This window comes from Lichenostomus cassidix, chromosome 3, assembly GCF_008360975.1.
Source record: "Lichenostomus cassidix isolate B80296 chromosome 3, HeHo_3.0, whole genome shotgun sequence".
In the NCBI taxonomy this organism is placed as follows: domain Eukaryota; kingdom Metazoa; phylum Chordata; class Aves; order Passeriformes; family Meliphagidae; genus Lichenostomus; species Lichenostomus cassidix.
The window spans coordinates 1,723,523-1,742,362 of NC_139483.1; the positions used below are offsets into that span (position 1 = coordinate 1,723,523).

The following is an 18,840-nucleotide window of genomic DNA, read 5'->3' on the forward strand; positions in this document are numbered from 1 at the left end:
TCGAGCATCTGCCACAAACCTTTGTTGCACTCTGGTCCCATCCAGCCCTCCAGGCAGGTCTTGTTGCCGTTCTGGTCACAGGTGTGGTGAGTGAAGAAGTCATCTCTTGGTCGACAGAACTTGTTGCAGCCGAAGCCATAGTAATGTTCTGCACATGTCACACGGATTTGATACTCAAAGTGGGCAACTCCTGCGTTGTGTTTCAGGGTCTGCCACTGGCGGCTGGGATTGATCATGCCGGAGTGGGAAGCCTTCTCAATAATGCGATCGGGATCTGTGGGGCACAAGAGATGGCAGGGTTAATAAACTTCCTTTGCAGCTCATCATTAACTCCCACATCTCAGCTCTGCAGCTTAGCAGGCAAGACTCTCTGAGGCAGCCAGTTGGTTTTATTAATTTTCTGTTTTAGACAGTCAGATAATGCTGCCCTGGAGCTACAAACCATTAACTGAAACACACATGCAGCATTATCAAACCGAACAAAGCTTGAAATCAAAAGGGACTGTTCAGTTACTGCCAATCACTTATCCCTTTTGCAGTGTAAGAACATCCAGTAAGAATTCATACAGTTCATGACTAAAGAAAATTCAGCTGCTTTTACTTCCAGCTCCAACAGACTGGTACAAAATGTGTTTTCCCCTGCTTCTCCATTAATGGCACTAGTTTTGTTTTCAACTGGAGCATTTACAAAAACAACATACTACAATAGCCTAATAAAGCCATGTCTACAAACTGAACATAGGCACTGCAAAAGGTTTACAGCCTTTTCCTTATGTGCAAACACTAAATTGAACACTAGCAACTCCAGCGTTCAGGTGACAGCAGCAATCTCGCCAGATTGAATTTCTGTCTTCAGATGGCAGCTGAGAATAAAAATTCAAGACTACAAGAGCTCAGAGCAGAAGACTCAAACTACTGCATATGTGCTACAGATCCCCTTCCTCTACCGAGCATTTCAAAGTTTAGGTTTGCACTTGACATTTAGTTCTAGCAAAAGTCTTCTGGCGTTCAGAGCTCTACAAGTGTCTAAATTATGGCTTGAAATAATAATATTTCACATTAGCTTGGAACATTGTATATATCTGTGGTATTTCACTTAGTAGTCCACATCTTGTGACTTAAACTATCTGACACTGCCTTACGACCTGCTGCTACCCAGCACTTGACTGCTGACTGAAAGTTTATCATAAAACAGCCAAAATATCCCCTCAGGCAGAATTCAAAACCAACAGCGAGTACATGGGAGCATAATCTAGTGACAGGACAATTTTAGGTAGAAAGGCAGTTTGCCAATGATGTGTTAGAGAGCAGCTTAGGAAGTACTGGCATTTCTGAGTGTTAAGAATTAAGATGTACTAATGTGCAGCTTGTTCTTCCAGCAACTACAAAAGAACCTTTTGGGATTTTACATAAGGCAGAGTTGAAGACTAATGAAGTTGCTAGTAAAGCCTTAAGATATCACATGGACAGTTTTTAATATAAAATACTTTAAACTGTATTACTAAGGACCTTTGATTTGCAGCCTTCAAAAAAGAACTTCCCAACAGACTTGTCCAGGCTCAGATACTCATTATTGATCCACCACTAGGTCCTGCCTACTTGTCTGCAGTTTGGAATGAAGTCAAAGCACTTGCTACAAAACCACACAAGAGTGTCAGTAGTCAGACATTGTGAACATTTGCCCATTTTTGGGGGTATTTGTGGCTCGAGACTACAGCATTCATTATGTGTTTACAGTGTGAAATGCAGGGCAACAACTTCTTATTCACCTTCTGGTATTTCTGGTTCTATAATATTTTCCATTTAAATCAGTTTTTATTATTCATTGGCACTAAGCCCCCAACCCCACAACTATGTGTCAGACTTTCAAATACATGCAGGTCTTTATTAATTTAAATCTCATTCACAGGTAGTGCAGATGCCTAAGGACCTTTCCATACTGGTACATCCAGAGCAATATCATGTTCTGTGCTGTGCAGGTGTAAGGCTCTTAGATCTCATCAGCGAGATTATTGACTAATTCTAAGAGGTACTTAAGCAGATGCATATCTGCTCGTCTTGAATGGGGCTAGTCTGGCAATTATAGTTCCACTCATGCGTGCTGGAGATGCCTCTGCTGCACTTGCCAGGATTACACTCCATCCACAGCACAGCTGGAAAGCAAAGGCACTTCCCCCAACACCGAGTGTGTATAAAGACATCCTGCTCCTTGTGAGTAAAACAACTTTATCCTCTCCTGTAAGTGGCAGAAGAAAAGCACAACGACACTCAATTTAGTTGTGCAAACCAGCCCCCCCCCATCCCCACCCCCACATTCATTCTTGCTTTTCCAGTCTTCTCCTGTTCCCCATTGGGAACATACCACTGACAACTATTTCAGTCCTTGGCACCAGAAAGGGAGTTGCCTTGGAAAAGTGATCTTTCCTATTGCCTCTGCTCTATCATTCTTCTCCTATCTGCCAGCTCATTAGGAAGCTTGTCCTTGTTGTTTGTCTATGACCTCTCACTCCAGCCATTAGCTCTTTGAGGACCTTAACCACAGGCTGAACTCAAATGGAAACAGCCTGCTAAGTCCACTGGACTTCATTTTTTTTGCAGGGGCTCAGATGAAGCCCAGCTGCAATTCCACTTTGGATCATGGATAAAATGTCTTCCATTGGATACACATTATACACCTACCACCATCCACCTAAATTCAAGTGTGGTCTCACAGGTTTAAGCTCCCTTTCCATTAGCCAGCACCCACAGTTTTCACAATGAAGCGCTGGCGTGTTCCTTCTTGTACAAGAACTCCTGCAGCCCTGCCTATTCCCACCTGTCAGTGTGCACTTCTTACACAAGGCTGCTGACCCAGACTCCAGGGGAGCATTGCAGCAACACTGCCACTCTTAGCCTGCATCAACCACTGCTGCAGATCTGCAGGAAGCAATCCCAACACAGCAGAATGGTTAAGCAAATAAAAGGCAGCAGTCAGCCACGACTGAGACAAAAGCATCTTCTGAACTCCCCTGCCTTCATCTGACTCAGAACCCCATGCTTTGATAGAAAGGTTAGAGGAAGCATTAACCCATTAGAAATTGATGAAGTGGAAGAGAGAGGCTTTCTGTACATCTCGAGCTTCCGCTTGCACTTCACTGTCAGAGACTCTGTTGGTTTTATTCACTTCTGGTGGCTACACTTCAAAGCTATAAATCTTTTTATTCAGTGGGCAACTGTATCAAAGGTTTTAGACACAAGGAAATGAGCTATTTTGACAGCCCACCTTTGCCTTTCGGTGCTCCAATGTCTGGAAATTATAACTACGCAGCATCAGGAAGCAAAAACAACAACAGAAAAAGGCCAGACTCCTCTGAGCAGTTTGGGTGGCCAAGGACACCACAGTTATTTTTGAAAGGCTTTGTTTCAGACAACTTCCAGCTACGGCTTGGTTTACATTGTGCTGAAGTCTCTTATGCCTGCCTGGAATTCACATGCAACTGATACCAGTAATTTACAATAGCTCTTTGACATAGTTGGAGATGCAATGTCAGCCCATTAGCTTCACGTATGAAGCAACAGTAGCAAGATGGCAACTAGACAAGAACCAGAGTAAGAAAACCATTTGAGTTGAATCTTGGCTCCAACAAAGCATGATTCTCATCAACTTCAACGGGGCCAGAATTTAACTGCAAGCGACTCTTGGAAGTGAGACAAGAGAGAGTATGTGGTAAAGGGAACGTAGGAGGAGTGGAATGTTGAGGGGGGAAGGAAGCATCCACTCTAGGATCTTCTAACAACTGCATTGATCACAGGATGCTTTCAGAGCTATTGAAAAGCCACACAAGGCCTGCTAAACCCACTTTGGTTGTTGAGAGCTCTCACAGGGCCCGTGCAATTCAGCGGCAATTAGGGCAAAAGAAAATCCTGGACATCAAAAAAAAAAATCACCCCACTCTTCCCATTATATGAGGACAATTGTTTAGTCCTAATCGTTTTCTTAACTAGTTCTTCAAGCTTTACTCTTCAGCTCTGGGAAAGCTGACTAAATCAAGCCATGCAGCACAAAGGAAAGGTTTTGTGCAGTGCAGTGACTGAAGGGACCTACAGATGGGTAAGTGACAGCAAAGCTGGAGCAGGAATGCAGATCAGGAACATATGCAAGAACATGTCTGCACTTGGTCAAATGCACTGCTGAGAAATGAGGCAATTTTGTCTGAAGACAATTGTACTTCCAGAAAATGAAAGCAAAGAAAGGGGTCATTGTGTAGCTTTGGAAATGCAGTTGTTTCATGAAAAAAGATGAGCTCTAATAATAGTAAAAGTGGCAGAGACCCAGTCTGAAAAAACTCTCAGATCCTACTATAAACAAGAGTTTCATTTTGAATTCAGACATCTCCCATTTTTAATACAACACTGCTGCTGCAGCACCTACTTTCTTCTCCTCCACAGAACACTCCATACCCAAGAATTCTCCCAGCCACTGCTCCAGGACTGGGCAGGGGGAGTCTGAAATCACAGCTACTGCAACAGTGCTGAATGAGGCTGGTTGTGGCTGTCCCTGACAGGCCACATGATTCATACCAAGGGACAACTGCTTTTCTGGAATGAAGAATTAATATGACATCCCATGTATATTTAAAAAAATATAAGGAGCAGATCTGCAGAGAGAGGTTTCCAAGCCACACACTCTCTGCCAATTAAAACATAAAAGCCCAGCACTGTGCACACCTCTCTAAGGCCTTTCTCTCCTGAGGTGTGAAGCCCATTTCACTCCTGCATGGCTGCCACCTTGGCATTCCAAAGTACACTACAAGAAGCAGCTGCAAGATTTCTGTAAGATGGACCACAGTGCTGCTGCTTCCTTGCTGAAGGAAAAGGCTTGTTGTGTCAACAAAAGCTTTATGAGTTCAGATTCACACTCTCTCCTGTGGCTTTTACCACACACACTGTTTAAAGCCTTAGACTGAAATGGAGCTAATTTTGCCCACCTCCTTCAGTAACAGTAGGCAAAAAGCTGAACAGCTCATGTGCCAAGAGACCCTGCACAGCTTCCTCGAGCCAACAGGAAAAGCTTAGCAGAATGTTTCTGAAACCAACCAAAGACATTCCAGGAGAAAGATCCCCACCCTTGATTTCTAGCCAGCTCTACCAGGTGGTGTCTGGTAAATCTTTTTTCAGCCCCTTCATAATAAACCCCTAGACATCAAATTCCCAAAGAAGAGCTTGTAGTCACTCCTATTTCTCATCTACAGTCATTAGATGGATATTGATACCGAGTCTTATGTAGATTTTAAGTTATTCTCTTTTTCACTTTTGAGAAGTACTTAGTTTACAGAGAGGTCTCAAGTGAACAAGACCTAGGCTTCTGAATATTACTCCTAATTAAAAAGAACAAAACAAAACCAAAAAACCAAACAAAGAAGCGTGAAGAAATCCCTTGGCTTTTACTCTCCCCAAGGAGAAAGAGGGAATTAACAGCATCTATTTTTAGTCATCAAACTGTTGGTGCCTAGGTGAGCGAGCTACTCACTCTCTGCAGGCAAAGTGAGCAAGACAGGCTGCTGCAGAGCCTGGAGGAATTGCTCCAAATCGTTTGGGGGAGAGCTTTTCTCTCTCCTTGTGCTCTAACTCAGAGCAAGCTGCTGAGGCTACCAGAGGCCTTTCCATGCCTGGGACACAGAGGTGTTGGAACTAAATAAAGCCAGTGGAAGGAATACTTACTCGTGGAGTTATCATTGTAATCCCATGCCTCAACAAGCAATGTGTAGGATCTCTGCAAGAGAGAAATAAGAGTTAGTTTTAAAGCCACATATGACTAAGAAAAAAAAAAAAACTGACAACAATTTTAATTAAAAAGAAAAATTCTGGTCTCTGCCCCAAAGCGGAGTACTTGGAAACAGAAATAGGTAAAAGATTATGCTTGAGACAAACATGATCTTCTTGAAACCCCGTAAGCTACCTTATCCAGTCTGACTTAGGAGACCTTTCACCTACGATAGCTCATCTTTGTCATCATTAAAGCATCTTATGTACTTAACCAGGAAGCACAGCCTTTGACACTGCACTGCAGCCGAAATAAAGCATATGAGGAACAACTGCACATGGAAGACAGAAAGCACCAGGACAGCACAGCAGCATCAAAAAAACCAAAACCAAACCCCCACTCTCAAGAACTGCTTCAAAAGAATTTTAGTCACAGAAAAATAGTCTTGATGTCCCTTCCCCCAGCCATCCTGAAAGCAAGAAGTGTTGCTAAAATTACTGTGCCCTGCCTTGACAGCACAGTCTCCAGGGACTTTGCTTTTCAGCACCCCCTTTGAAAGCTTTGTCTGCATGAGGGCCATCGCAGCTCCCACAAGTATCAGGTAACGAAGGGAAGAACTATAGGCCATGGGAAGGGGGTGGGGTGAGAGAGAAGCATTGTAAAACAAAGGCTAAGATCAGCCTTTTTGGAAGAGCAAGGAAAGGGAAGCCGCGCTATCCATCCCGTGTCACTTTTACAGATGCTCCAAGCTGCCAATGAGCTCTGTAGCACTCCAGCAATAATAATCATAAGCATAAACTGACTGAAGTGACTCCACGGGTTGGAAAGATGCCAGCTATTACATCTTTATCTTCAATCCTAACTTGAGAACAAGACCCATTAAAACATCTCCTCCTCCTCCTCCAGCTCTACCCCGAGATATTATTATCCAGGCTGTATCTTTCAAAATTGCCATTTAGCCAGCCATATGCAAACTTTTACAATGATTAAGACCAAAACAAAACACCTTCTCTCCAAAAGGAAAAAAAAAAGCTGACGAAAAGCAAGCATAAAATATGACTTGCAAAGTAAAAAATACAATAATAACTACACATATGAGGTAATAAATGCAACACCTTTCAGGTGAGTAGAGCAATAATAGAACAAATAAAAATTCTATTAAGACTTTTGATGCTTTGCCATAGCAGCTGTGCATTGCAAGGTTTATTTCTCTTTAGCTGTGTCCATGCTCAGTCACAGGTGCTCAGTTGTGGTCTGCAGCGCTTAGCACCCTCTCTGTAACAGAGACCAAAATACAGTTCTGAGACTGAGCTGCTACAAGGTGCAAGGGGCTAAGGCAGACCTCAGATTCCTGAAGAGGAGAGGAAACAAAAAAGAGGGGGGTTGAGGAAGAAAGGAAAAAAAAAAAAAAAAGAGAGCAAGAGTTGGAGCAGACTGCTTTCTCACGACTGGACACAGCATGCAGCCTCTGAATGAAAACCCAGTTTGTGATGGACACTGGCTTGCTGTATAGCCTAAATATGTTTCATATTCAAAGCAGACCAGGATTCCATTCCGTTTACTGATAACTGTGGGAAAATGCTTCCAAAAGTAAGCAAAGCTGGGCAAGCCAAGACTTGCACCCAACTTCTAAGTAGAGGCTCCCCTGGTCCAAACCATTTTTGGTTACTATTTCATGAAAAGTTATATGTTACTTGTTTCTATTCCAGACCAAGGCTGACAATTTGAAAGAAACTCTGAAAATAAAATAAACCAAAATGCAGCTCAATCATCTAACACTGTATAAAACAGATTTAAGAAGTCCTTGCACAAGTCAGCGGTAAAAAAAAAGAAAAAAAAAAAAAAGAACCAAAACAAACAAACAAAACCAGAATAGAACTCGCAAGCCATATTACAGATGCAGATTGCACTATCTTGGGTGCTTCCTCACTGCTTTAATTACCAACATTAAGCAGCACAAGCTCAACATGTTACTGCAAGCTTGAAAAAAATATTATGATATAGAGAATGAATTATGGCAACTAGCACTACTTCCAATAAAGTTAAGGATGTTTTCCTTTCGGCCTTGCATAATTGTTTTGGAAGATATTTTGTCTAAACTCATAGCAACAGTTCCCTGCTGGTTCTCAGGACTGTTTACCAACACACCTAGCCCTTAAGGAAAGGAAAGGCTGAAGCCTAGCTGTGAGTGCTACTGTTGCTAGATACTTGTGTGACCACTTTCCACCACCACGCAAGAGTTCGGTTAAAAGAGTGGAGATGCTTCAGCTTAACTGGATGGAAATAAAATGCAGGGGAATAGGGGGAATAGACCTACCCTGGCAATTCCCTTGTTTCTAAGTGCCCCCCCTCACCTGTTCTGAGCATTTTAAATGAAGAATCCCTGTCCTAAAAAGCGATGATACAAAGAATGGTATTTGATCACTTGGCTCTGTCCCTCTCAGCATGGGGAAAAGACCAAAAAAAAAAAAAAAACAAACCAGAACCCCAAGACTTTGTGTCCAACATGGGACACTTTTAAACAAAAGACACATGGACACCCAGAGCCTCATACCAGTAGCAAACCCCCCCTCAACAATCCAACTATCACATACCTCTAGCTAATTCCCTTACCCCCCACAAAAAAAGCAGTTCTGTGCAAAGCTGCACTGTTGGGATTTTTAAAAGTGCATATCATCCCCACTCTATAGATCAAGGATTCAGATATCTCAGGAATGACTGCTTACAGCGTGGAGGTTTAAATTTTCCCATGCCCATAGATGACCTCTGCCCATCTTTGAATAAATATATATATCCAGACACAAGAATTCCACATCATGCACCTTATTCCATCAAAGCAATGTCCTAGGCAATAAGGCAGCAGTGAACTTTCCAGAGTCACACCCAATTAGCCACTGTAAACCTGAGCCTGACCAGAAGGCAGGGATTCTGGCTTGAGAGGAAAGGCAACTTGAAAGGAACAGCAAGTCCATACACTTTGCAGAACACCCAGAGACTGATCAACCCAGGGGACTGAAAGGCAGCACGGCCAAACAAAAGCAAAACTTGTGTGAGTTAAGCTAAGAGAGGATGGAAATTCACACTCCTAAAAACAAAGCAAGCACCGGTGTGCAAGAGCTGTTTTCCTCAATGACAAGACACCGTATCGATCCACTGTGAAGACCTGAAACCCAACAGTAAATGTCCCTTTTAAGTGTCTGAAAGGGCAGTGCAACCTCTTTTCTGGTTATTTAAATGAATACTGGCAGCTGCAGGTACGGAGGTGTTTAAAGCTCTCTGCCTGATTACCTTCTACCCTCCCTTCATCCAGACATCCACCCAAAAGAGGTGCTTTTGTACTTTGGCTTCTAAAGGCACTCTGCAAGTCAGTGGGCCGGAGCGAGATTAAAACATCCGTCTCCTCAGCGAAAGCACTGCCTCCTTTCTCAAAGGGCTCGCAACTCGTCAGACTCCTTTCCCTCCTATCCTTGCGGTTAAAGCACGCAAGAGCTTTGCTGAGCATGTGAAACCATGACTAGACAAATGCAGTGGGAAGTTTTGCATCCAGAGTGCTGCGCCTTCTCCTCCTCTGCCAAACAAGGAGAGCAGGTTAGGCCCAGCAGCCTTCTCCTCACGCTCTGCACAGCTGTGAAGAGCAGTCTGGGAATGGTGCTCACACCCTGTCTGCATCCAGGGAGGATGGTGAGGAGCACACTGGCACAGCAGGCTGCAGCTCACCCCCAAGGGGTCCAGCAACAGCTGGAAGGGGTGGTATGGAAGAGGGAAAGTGCCGAAGGGCCAGGGAAGAGGGCATCTCTGAGCAGGGTTAAAGCTAGTCACACAGCCACTTCCTCTCTGAACGTCACCAGGGCTGTTACTCGGGTAGCCCTGTCACCCCACAAGCCAAAGTGACACCACACAGACGCATCACAACGTTGTGCCACAGTCACTCAACTCTGACAACTGAACATCCTTCAAAGGAGTTAAAGGCAACTGGTTCCTCACCCAGAGGACATGCAAACGTACTCCGGAAAAGGAGGAAAACCACCTAACCCTCTTAACCTTTTGTGAAATGGAACATCATCAGGAAGCTCTTCTCTGGGACAGCCTACGTAAGGACAAGGCAACACCCTACAAAGCTGTTACTCTCTCGACCCCATGAATATAAACACGGCCTAAGTCATGGCAATCTCACGCCTCCAAGCCCAAGAGCTCAGCTGAACCCTAAGCAGGCAGCCCAGCCAAGAGCCTCATCAGAATATGCCCACACGAAAACACAGCACGCTGCTCCTTTAGGCTTCATTCCGAGTAGTTCCTTCGTTGCTGTTAGCGCCAGTAAACTCTACATTGCCACAGAAAGGAGACCTGAAAACAAATTTAACCATATCAGCCTCTTCCAGGAGAGCCTTGCCTCCTACTCTGCCTTGGCACAGGCGAGGCAGTAAGCGAAGTCAAGACCTTCGCTGCACTGAACGGCCACCCTCCTGCCAAATGATGAAGGACACAAAAGTGCCGCTATCCAAACTATGCATACGCTTAAGCATCCAGTAAACCAGGCTGATCTCTGATCTGGCAAGCCTGCTGGAATAATGAGTATCCTGTGAATACATAATGTGCTGAAGTTGCCATTGTGTGAAGTAAGTCCATGGTTTGTCTGGGAGCCGAGCAATGCTGAGTCTACTGCTGCTTCCTGTTGCTTGTCCTGTATTAGCATTATTTTTGGATAGGCCCCATTATGTTCTGTAATCCTCACTGCAGTCAGTATGGCCACACTATTGTTCTTGGTTAATATTAGCAGTCAATGCCTCTGTCTGGGTGGCCGGACTACAATGTATTCCAATCATAAAACTAGCATGCATTAACGGGACAATGTACTCGGCACAGGGGGGAGACTTGGGGTCCTCCCTCCTCCCCTCCTTAAAAAAAAAAAAAAAAGGTAAAAAAAGTATAGCAGCTTCTTTTTTTTCCCCCCATTTTTTCCTCTCTTTTTAAACTAATGATTTTAAGAGATTTCAGCTACCAGGGTGCTTCATACAACAGCAGCATTTTAATCAGCACCTTATCTAGTTACGGAGTTATTTTCTCACGGAGCCCCACTTGTCAAAGAGCAGCAGATAGGCCAAAATGTCAATGGTTGCTTTCAACCTTCCCCAACAAGCAGATTACCTGCTCTTATCAGTCCCCCTACCTGTTTAAAGCATCCCACTGATAATTAAATGCACCAGTTACAAAAGGGTGGCAAGGTTAATAGACAGAATACCTAGTAGCCAGCCAAGCAAAACAGTCAGGTTCACATGGAGCAAGCCTGAACAAGAAGCCTTTCTACTTATTTACCTAAGTGCCTAAGAACTGGGTTGAGCTGGTAAAGGACTCTGGATGTTTGACTATTTACAAACCACTTTAACCACTTCTATCCACTTTTTGCAGTTTCTTCTGAACACTACAAGAATAATGAGTGTAATTTACGCTGCAGAATAGTGACCACAGAACCATGAGCTCCACAGACTAACAAGGAACAAATGCAACAGCTTCTAGTTTTGACATCTTTCCCTGTGTTAGGACACAGGGGTTAGCAGTTGAATTATTAGAACTGAGTCAATTAACATACAAAACTTCTGTTCATCAAGAGAAATTCAAAGGCAATCTTAGTTTCAGTTTTCAAAACCAATCCTGTTATTTGTGTTATCTACAGATACTTCTCCTTATCTACAGAGAAGTACTTTTAGGAACTGTAGCTTAAGGCTTTTGCTTTGCAGGGCATCACAGCTCCATTAGGACCGAAGTTGGAATGAACAGCTCAGACCCAAGTTCACCAGCTTTAGAACCAGCTGACTTCCACTCCAGCCTCCAGTCCACAGTGGAACGATGTTTCCTTGAGTGAACTACAACTTTAAGCATAAACCATCAATTTTACGCAATTCAATTTCAGCCATGCTGACATCCAGCTGCATAAACAAGCTGACAGTGCTGGATGTGTGTAGTCTGAGAAAGTTTAGGAATAAGCTGCAGTGCCAGGCCCAATCCAGCTTCCACTGAAGTTAAAATGGAGCAAGCCTTTTTATAACAAGAACAAAAATTCTGGGAGCAGGAAGATGACGATTTATTTTTATACATATTATGTTAATACAGTCAAATGGATTTACCATGAAGATGAAGTTCTGAACTGGCTGGAACATAAAAAACTCTTTAAACATGTAAGAAGTCCAAAACCTCTGAATGGCTGCATCACTTCTCTGCAGTCCTGGGAAAAAAACAGCCTTGTGATGCTAATTATGCTTCAGATGTCACTTAATACTCCCAGTTCCGTTTTGAATAGTAATCCTAGGCAAAACACTGCACTTTGAGTGCTGAAGATTTATTCTTGTATTATTAATTCAACAATAAATGACAGAGTATGGATTTGATTAATATGCATTTTGTTATTATAAAAATTTCTTTTGATCTGCCCATGGTCCTAGATGACTTATCATGCATTCTTCAAGAAAAGCTTGAACAATATCTAGCATTTGCTTCTCCAAGTTTTCAAGAAGTTAACTGGAGGGAGAATAGAAGCAAAATCAAAAGCCAAATTTTAGTCTTATAACTGTGACATACTGGGCTTAAAAGGAAAAAAAGAAAAAAAAAAGGCAGATGAACGAAGTGATATTTTCTCTCAGATTCAAAAGTGATATTAAAGTGATATTATGTTCACTTTAATATCACCTGCAGATTAGTATTTTTGGAAGACTCTTGTGTCAAGAGAGAGGGAAAAAGTTCAGAGCTTAAAAACCCTAAAGCTCTTTTACTATGTCTCTCTAGCCACTGCAAACAATGCCTACCCAGAAAACATATTTTACATCTTCAGGAATCAGCACCACTAATATTTGTCATTTAAAAGGAGCAAGGCTGAGCATTTCCTTTTTTTATTTTAAGGTTGAAATAAGATGTTAAAACCTTTGGTTTGTATTTTATGCTAAACTCATTGAGATGTTTGGAGGGTTTTTTTTCCACCTCAGTAGTTTCCTGGTGTGTTGGTGCAATTGGCCCCAATATTAAATAATTACAGGGAACATAATTTCGGGATAAACAAGCTGTTTGAAATTGGAGCTATGCATACCAAAGGAATTGCCAAGTTTGACCTTCTTACTCAGTCTCGCCAAACCCCCAAAAGAGCTTTCTTTACATAAAAGCGAAGTTCAGTGTTAAGTTTTGCTTAGCTAATTGATGCTCAGCTCCCTTAAGGTACAGGACACATCACACTTTGGGTTCTTTGAGAAAGGCCAGAGATGGGATTTATGTAAGAGAAGAGCATGTGTCTGCCTTGAAACAAAACTTGTTGAGACAGACTGTGACAAGTGGAACATGGAAATGCTTTTGTTCCATACTTTTTTTTATACGGCTTCATAAAGCCAAGCTTGCTTGTCAAGAAAGCCAATGAAGTCTCAAAATGACTATAAGAAGCAAGCCTAGGTGCATTTTATTTTTTAATCATCATCACAATTATTTCAATTTACTGAAGAATTACCAGCTACTGCAGGGGCAGCTTTCTGATCCACTCCAGTTCCTTTATGTTTGTCTGCTGTCCTGTCTCCTAGCAACTTACTCAAACCTCCCATCACTTAAATTAATTTATGGCCCACTGTCTCCATACCCATTACTCACAGGGGTACATATCAAAACTGACAAGAGCAAACCACATAAGTTATTAATAAGACTCTGACACTCCAAATCTACATTACAACTGCAAGCTCCCTCTAACAATACTTTTGAAGCACCCCATTCTCTCTCCTTCCTCTCCTGCAAGATGAATAAAGGTCTCTAATGCAATACAACTATTTTTCACAAATGGCATAAGGGGGCAGCTTGACATGGGAAGAGGCTTTTTCTTGTTAATTCTTTTTTAAGTAGTCAAGGCAACAAGACTTCTTAATGTTACTGACTCAAGCCGGAACATCCAAGAAAAGCCTCCCTGAGAGAGTAGAACTCAAACAATTCAGAGATGGGCATGAATTTTCAAGTGCAGTAAGATTAACATTTTGGTCTTGCCCTTATTATCTCAACTATAATTTTCAGCTGAATGTATTCAAAGATACCTCTCATGACTAGCTACACGAGTAAATGCAATGCTAATGTCAAGCTCTAACTGAAGTCAACAGTATTCACCCACCTAAAGAGTTTTTTTCATTTCTGAAATTTCAGCATCAGATTTGAGCTGACTAAATTAAGTTTACTACTTTATCCGTAGAGCTTTGAAAATGCCTGAAATGATTTGTGTACACAATTTTAGTACAAATAAGAGCTTTGCCACATTAGATATTCTTTTGTTACAATGCCATTTGGAAGCCACAATGGCTAGCATAAAAGCTGTGTCCTGTGGAAGCTAAAGCTGGGAGGCAGGCTTGATAATTGCACACAAACTATCATCAGAGTCTCAAAAAGTGCATTTCTGCCTGGGAATATGCAAGAGACTATTCCAAAATTCCAGGCTTATGAACCCAGTGTCTCAGGTTGTTGAGTTTTACCCATTTCAAAGACTGCACTGGAGTTTTGCTGCTGCTGCTGCTCCAGGATTCCAGTGCTGAATGAGATTCAGCAGGACAATAGAAGCGTTTCTTTTACTAAGATGCAGGCAAGCTTAAGAGACTTCTCCCAGGGTCCCCAACCCCCCCAAACCCACCCTCTACACACAGATTTCCCTTCCTAACCCTATGACAAGAGAGGCTGTTAGAAGGAACATGTTTAGTTTTCACACCATTTTTACAAGCATGTATGTAGATTCAAGGCACTCAAATTACTGGGAGCTAGTTCCAAAAAATCCTTGATGTACCTGACTTCTCTGACAAAAGTCAAAATCTGCAACACAAGCACTACAGCCATTGGCAGAGCTTCAAATACCTCAGATTTTTACAAAGCCCTTTATCCCTTTGATGGCATATTTGATAACAGTTTTATCTCATTTCATGTTACCAAAAAAAAAAAAAAGAAAGAAAAGAGAAAGAAAGGACAGACTTGTACTTCCAACAGAGAATACTTTTGTTAACTCTGCTATTGTACTTTGTAATACCATCTCCTTAAAAACGGAGACTTAATTTCTCCCTTGTGCCTCTTCAGCCCTCGGTATTCCAGAAGTCCCAACTGACAGAGGAGGCAGGTAGGAGGCAGCACAGGACATTTCAAGAACACATGGCTGCCTGCAGCACTTGGCAGCAGGACTACAAAGTGGGTGTCTACACCACAACTGGAGAAGGAATGTTTTTGGGGCGGGCTTTCCTCCCCCCAGAAACAGTCCAGGCCCTCCCAGCAACCAGTCCTTATCTGACTAGGAAGGGCCAAGCTTTGGAGGGTCTAGGCATGCTTCCACCTCGCCAGCAGCGGACAGGAAACAAGATTCACCCCTCCGCTGGGTGCACACCCAGGGCCCTCCTCCCCTCCCAAAAATGACCTTAGGCATCTAGGTTAGGATGACTGGATTTACAAAACTGCTGAGCATCAACATACCCCAAGGCAGTTGGGAGGAAATTGTCTGCTCAGCACCTTTGGAGAAGGGGTGTGTGGGGGGGAACAGTTTTGTTTCCTAGGTGATCTCAAAATATAAGTTTCAGGAGCAGAAATTTAGGAGCTTTCAGCATTTGTACCACAGCATCCCAGAGAGGCACCTCAAAAGCCAGACAGGAGCCCCCCAGATCAGTCACCCCCAGCTTTTGCTCGCCTGCACGCAGCACTGCCAGGCACAAAAACCAGGCACCTCCTGCCATCCGAGGCCATGGCACTCTTCCATGTCCACAGATCCAATGGCCCTGCAGCCTGCCCCTGCGGGTCTGTCCTGTGTGATGGCCATTTTGGAAAGATGGTCCTCACTTTCTGTGCAAGGAGCTGACGGCTCCTCTGCAGAGCTGACCATCAAAGCTTCAATCCCCCTGAGCACCCCAGAAGAAACAAGCAGCAGAGGTATCTCAGTGTTTTCTCCACGGCCAACAACAAAGCAGGATCGCTGATGAAGGAAGGAGTCACCCATCCTCCATCTCTCTGCTCTACGGGGCAGACTAGGATTTACTAGAGCGGACAACACTGGAAAAGTGCCTGGCAAAAAGCCCCACCTCCCTGAGCCACCGAGTTTTGCACACAACTAGAGGGAAGCCAGAATCTCTGGACCGCAAAAGGCATGTAGCCAGGGAAAGGTGTGCTGTGGGGAGGAGTGAGTGAAGTGCACCAAAAGCTAAAGCAAGGCTTTTCTTAGGCTTTAGATTCTGGAGTCCACAAGCACCTCCAAACACAGCTAGCTTCCAAGGGAAGTTGGCAGCTACTTGACCAAGAACAGCAACAGCAGCTCCCATCCACACGGAACAGTGCTGGGAGATTTCCCCTTGGGAGAAGCAGGAAGCCTTCCCAAACACACACCAGGGAAGGAGGCCAGCTATGACACACACTTTTCACACGGGATTCCTCTACAGCCCCTAACCCACTGCTCTTCTGGCTTAAGCCCAAGACTTCACTGGTTAAGAAAAAAAAAAGAAAAAAAAATGAACTTCTGACCTTCTAAGTCTCAAGAGACTTATTCATGCTGTAAAGTGCAGAGATACTGAGTTTGCTTCCCTGACCCATTTAGATCCCCCTCACTGCACATCTGACTTTCAAATTTAACAGGCTGTGCATTGTGAGCCCCAGGGAACAAAAACAAAAACACCACTACACTTTACTCATTTCTGTGCTGTGGATTCCCAACGCTCCTGCCAAGATGCCTGCTCCCTCCCAAATCCTCATCCCTCTTCTCCTGGCACAAGAAGCTAGAGTTCAGCTCGCTAAGGACATCTCAAGCACCATCCAACAGATCCAGACCCAGAGCAGCCCAAGCAACTCACCGGCCAGGCGAAGCTGAAAGGGATAACGATCCGGTTCTTTTCATTATTCCGGCTGTACTTTAAATTGAAGGTATTTCCTCCGATGACAGGAGTCGATTTGGATCCAAAGCTGCAAGGACCGCCAGCAGTGACCCGCGATTGATACTCCTTCAGGCAAACTTTAAAATAGGTGTCACACTCGTCTCTGGTGCATTTTTTATCTCCTGGGTTTCGGGTGCCATCGCAGCAATTTCCATTTTGCAGTTCACCATTCACATTTTGCATGGATAAGATCTCCAACTCGAACTGTCCCGACGCTAAAGTCACCTGTTAATCCCAAGAAAGAACCGAAGGAAAAAAAACAAAACAAACAAACAAAAAAAAAAAGAAACAAGAGACAGACAGTTACCTAACTTTTTTTCCCCAAACACAATCTACAACTCTGAAGACAGGCAAAAGTAATTTTAAGTGTGCTTTCAAGAGCACATGCATAATATTAACAATAAAACCAAGCCAACAACTCCAAGCTTTGCCCCATCAGACATCCCTGAGAACGGCTCATAAATCAGCCCAACTAAATAACGCCATTAGCGCCAAAAAAGATCCTTACGTGCCAGCCTCGAGAAAAACAGCGTGAGGAAGGCTTCCAAATGGTTAGGAAATAAAACTAAAGCAACCCAAGAGTGCATAGGCGAGGGGCAAACCCAGCAAAACGATGCAGCTAATAATGCACTCCCTGGAAAGACACCCAACCTCCGGGGTGCAGCTGAGCCCGGGAAGGCTGGAGCTGCCCAGCTGGGACCTCGACCGCTCATTAACCACCCCAGCGGAGCTGCAATTCAGTTTATTAACAAAAAAAAAAAAAAAAGAAAAAAAGGAGAAGGGAGAGAAAAGTGATTTCGGGGGGAGAAAAAAAGAGGTTTGAGGTAATCGCATTTCATATTCCCGGGGAATTAAGCCTTGCTCCAAGGAGCACTCCCACGTTTGCCATCTCCACAGAGAAGTCCCGGGCAGCAGCTCCGCTCCGGCTGACGAAGCCGAGCAGAAGCGCCTGTCCGGGATCTGCAAAGCCATGTCCCGCAAGCACTCGAGCAAAGCGCCAGAGCGGCCCCGTGCCGTGCCGTGCCCAGGTACGTACCTCGGCCCGCAGCGCCAGGAGCAGGGTGAGGATGGAGCACGCCGCCGCGGCTGCCCGCCGGGGCGCACGCATGCCGCCGCCGCCGCGCTGCCCGCCCGCCCGCCTGCAGGGCCGCCGCCGCCGCTCGCTCCGGCTCGGGACGGGACGGGGAGGGCCAGGAGGGAGGAGGAGAAGAAGGAGGAGGAGGAGGTGGTGGAGGAGGCGTCGCCGCTGCTGCTGCCGCCGCCGCCGCCCCGGTCTAATATACCGCGGCGCACCCGCGCCGGACAACGCCGCTTTTCAAGCGCTTTCAATAGCGCCCCGCTCTTCAATGCAAAGCAGCCCGGCCTCCTTTTATCCGCCTTATTCTCTCGCCTCCCCTCTTTTCTTTCCCTTTTCTTTTCTCTCTCTCTCCTTTTTTTTTTTTTTTGTTTTATTATGGCGATTATTATCCCAATCCTTTTATTTCTTGCGGCGGAGCCCCTCGCCCCCCCGAGACACACACACGCACACACTCACTCACTCACACTCACTCACTCACACACACGCACATGCAGCACACGCACCGCCCCGCACCGCCCGCCCGTCTGCGAGCGCCGCCGCCGCTCCGCTTCATCTAGCCCAGCGCGGCAGGCGCATGCGCCCATCCATATGCATGAGGGGGACAGCGGGAGGAGGGAGCAGAGGAGGGGAATGGCACGGGCGGGGGAAGGCAGGTAGCGGCAGGAGGAGGAGGCGGCGGCGGCGGCGGCGGGGATGGAGCGAGCTGCGAGTCGGCGGCTCCGCCGCCTGAGGGAGGCGGCGCGCCCCGGCCGCCCCGAGGCTCCGTCCCTCGGGAAGCGCCGCTCCGCAGGTGCTCCCAGCGCTACCTGCAGCGGGAGGAGCCGCGCTGAGGCGGCCCCGGCGCTCCCTCGGCGGCGCTGCCGGCTGAGGGCTTTTCCCGCCCCGCCGCTCGCTGAGGGGACGCGCGGGTCCTGCCCGTCCGGGAGCCGCAGCCCGTTCCTCCCCGCTTCCTCGGCGCTGCTGGAAGGAAGAGCGAAGCCTTTTGGGGGACACTCTATGCGATGTGAAACCTTCCCCCTGCCGCTGGCCGGCGGCGGCCGCTCGCCCTTCCCGCCCCTGGGTAGCTGAGGCGGGACGGGGTGGCGGCGCTGCCGGGAGCGATCGGCGCGGCCTGGGGCACG

General features: G+C 45.4%; 1 protein-coding gene across 1 annotated transcript in view; it reads right to left on the minus strand.

Annotated features, from left to right (window-relative positions):
* The window catches only part of JAG1 (jagged canonical Notch ligand 1), a 36,137-nt gene extending 17,979 nt beyond the window's left edge, over nucleotides 1–18,158 (minus strand). Inside the window, exons 1-4 of the mRNA XM_085054007.1 lie at nucleotides 17,678–18,158; nucleotides 16,561–16,866; nucleotides 5,701–5,752; nucleotides 20–274 (exon numbers count right to left, since the gene is read on the minus strand). Coding sequence (XP_084910133.1) covers nucleotides 20–274; nucleotides 5,701–5,752; nucleotides 16,561–16,866; nucleotides 17,678–17,749 — 685 coding nt within the window. The 5' untranslated portion in view covers nucleotides 17,750–18,158. The remainder of the gene's footprint in view (nucleotides 1–19; nucleotides 275–5,700; nucleotides 5,753–16,560; nucleotides 16,867–17,677) is intronic.
* Nucleotides 18,159–18,840: the final 682 nt, after the last annotated feature.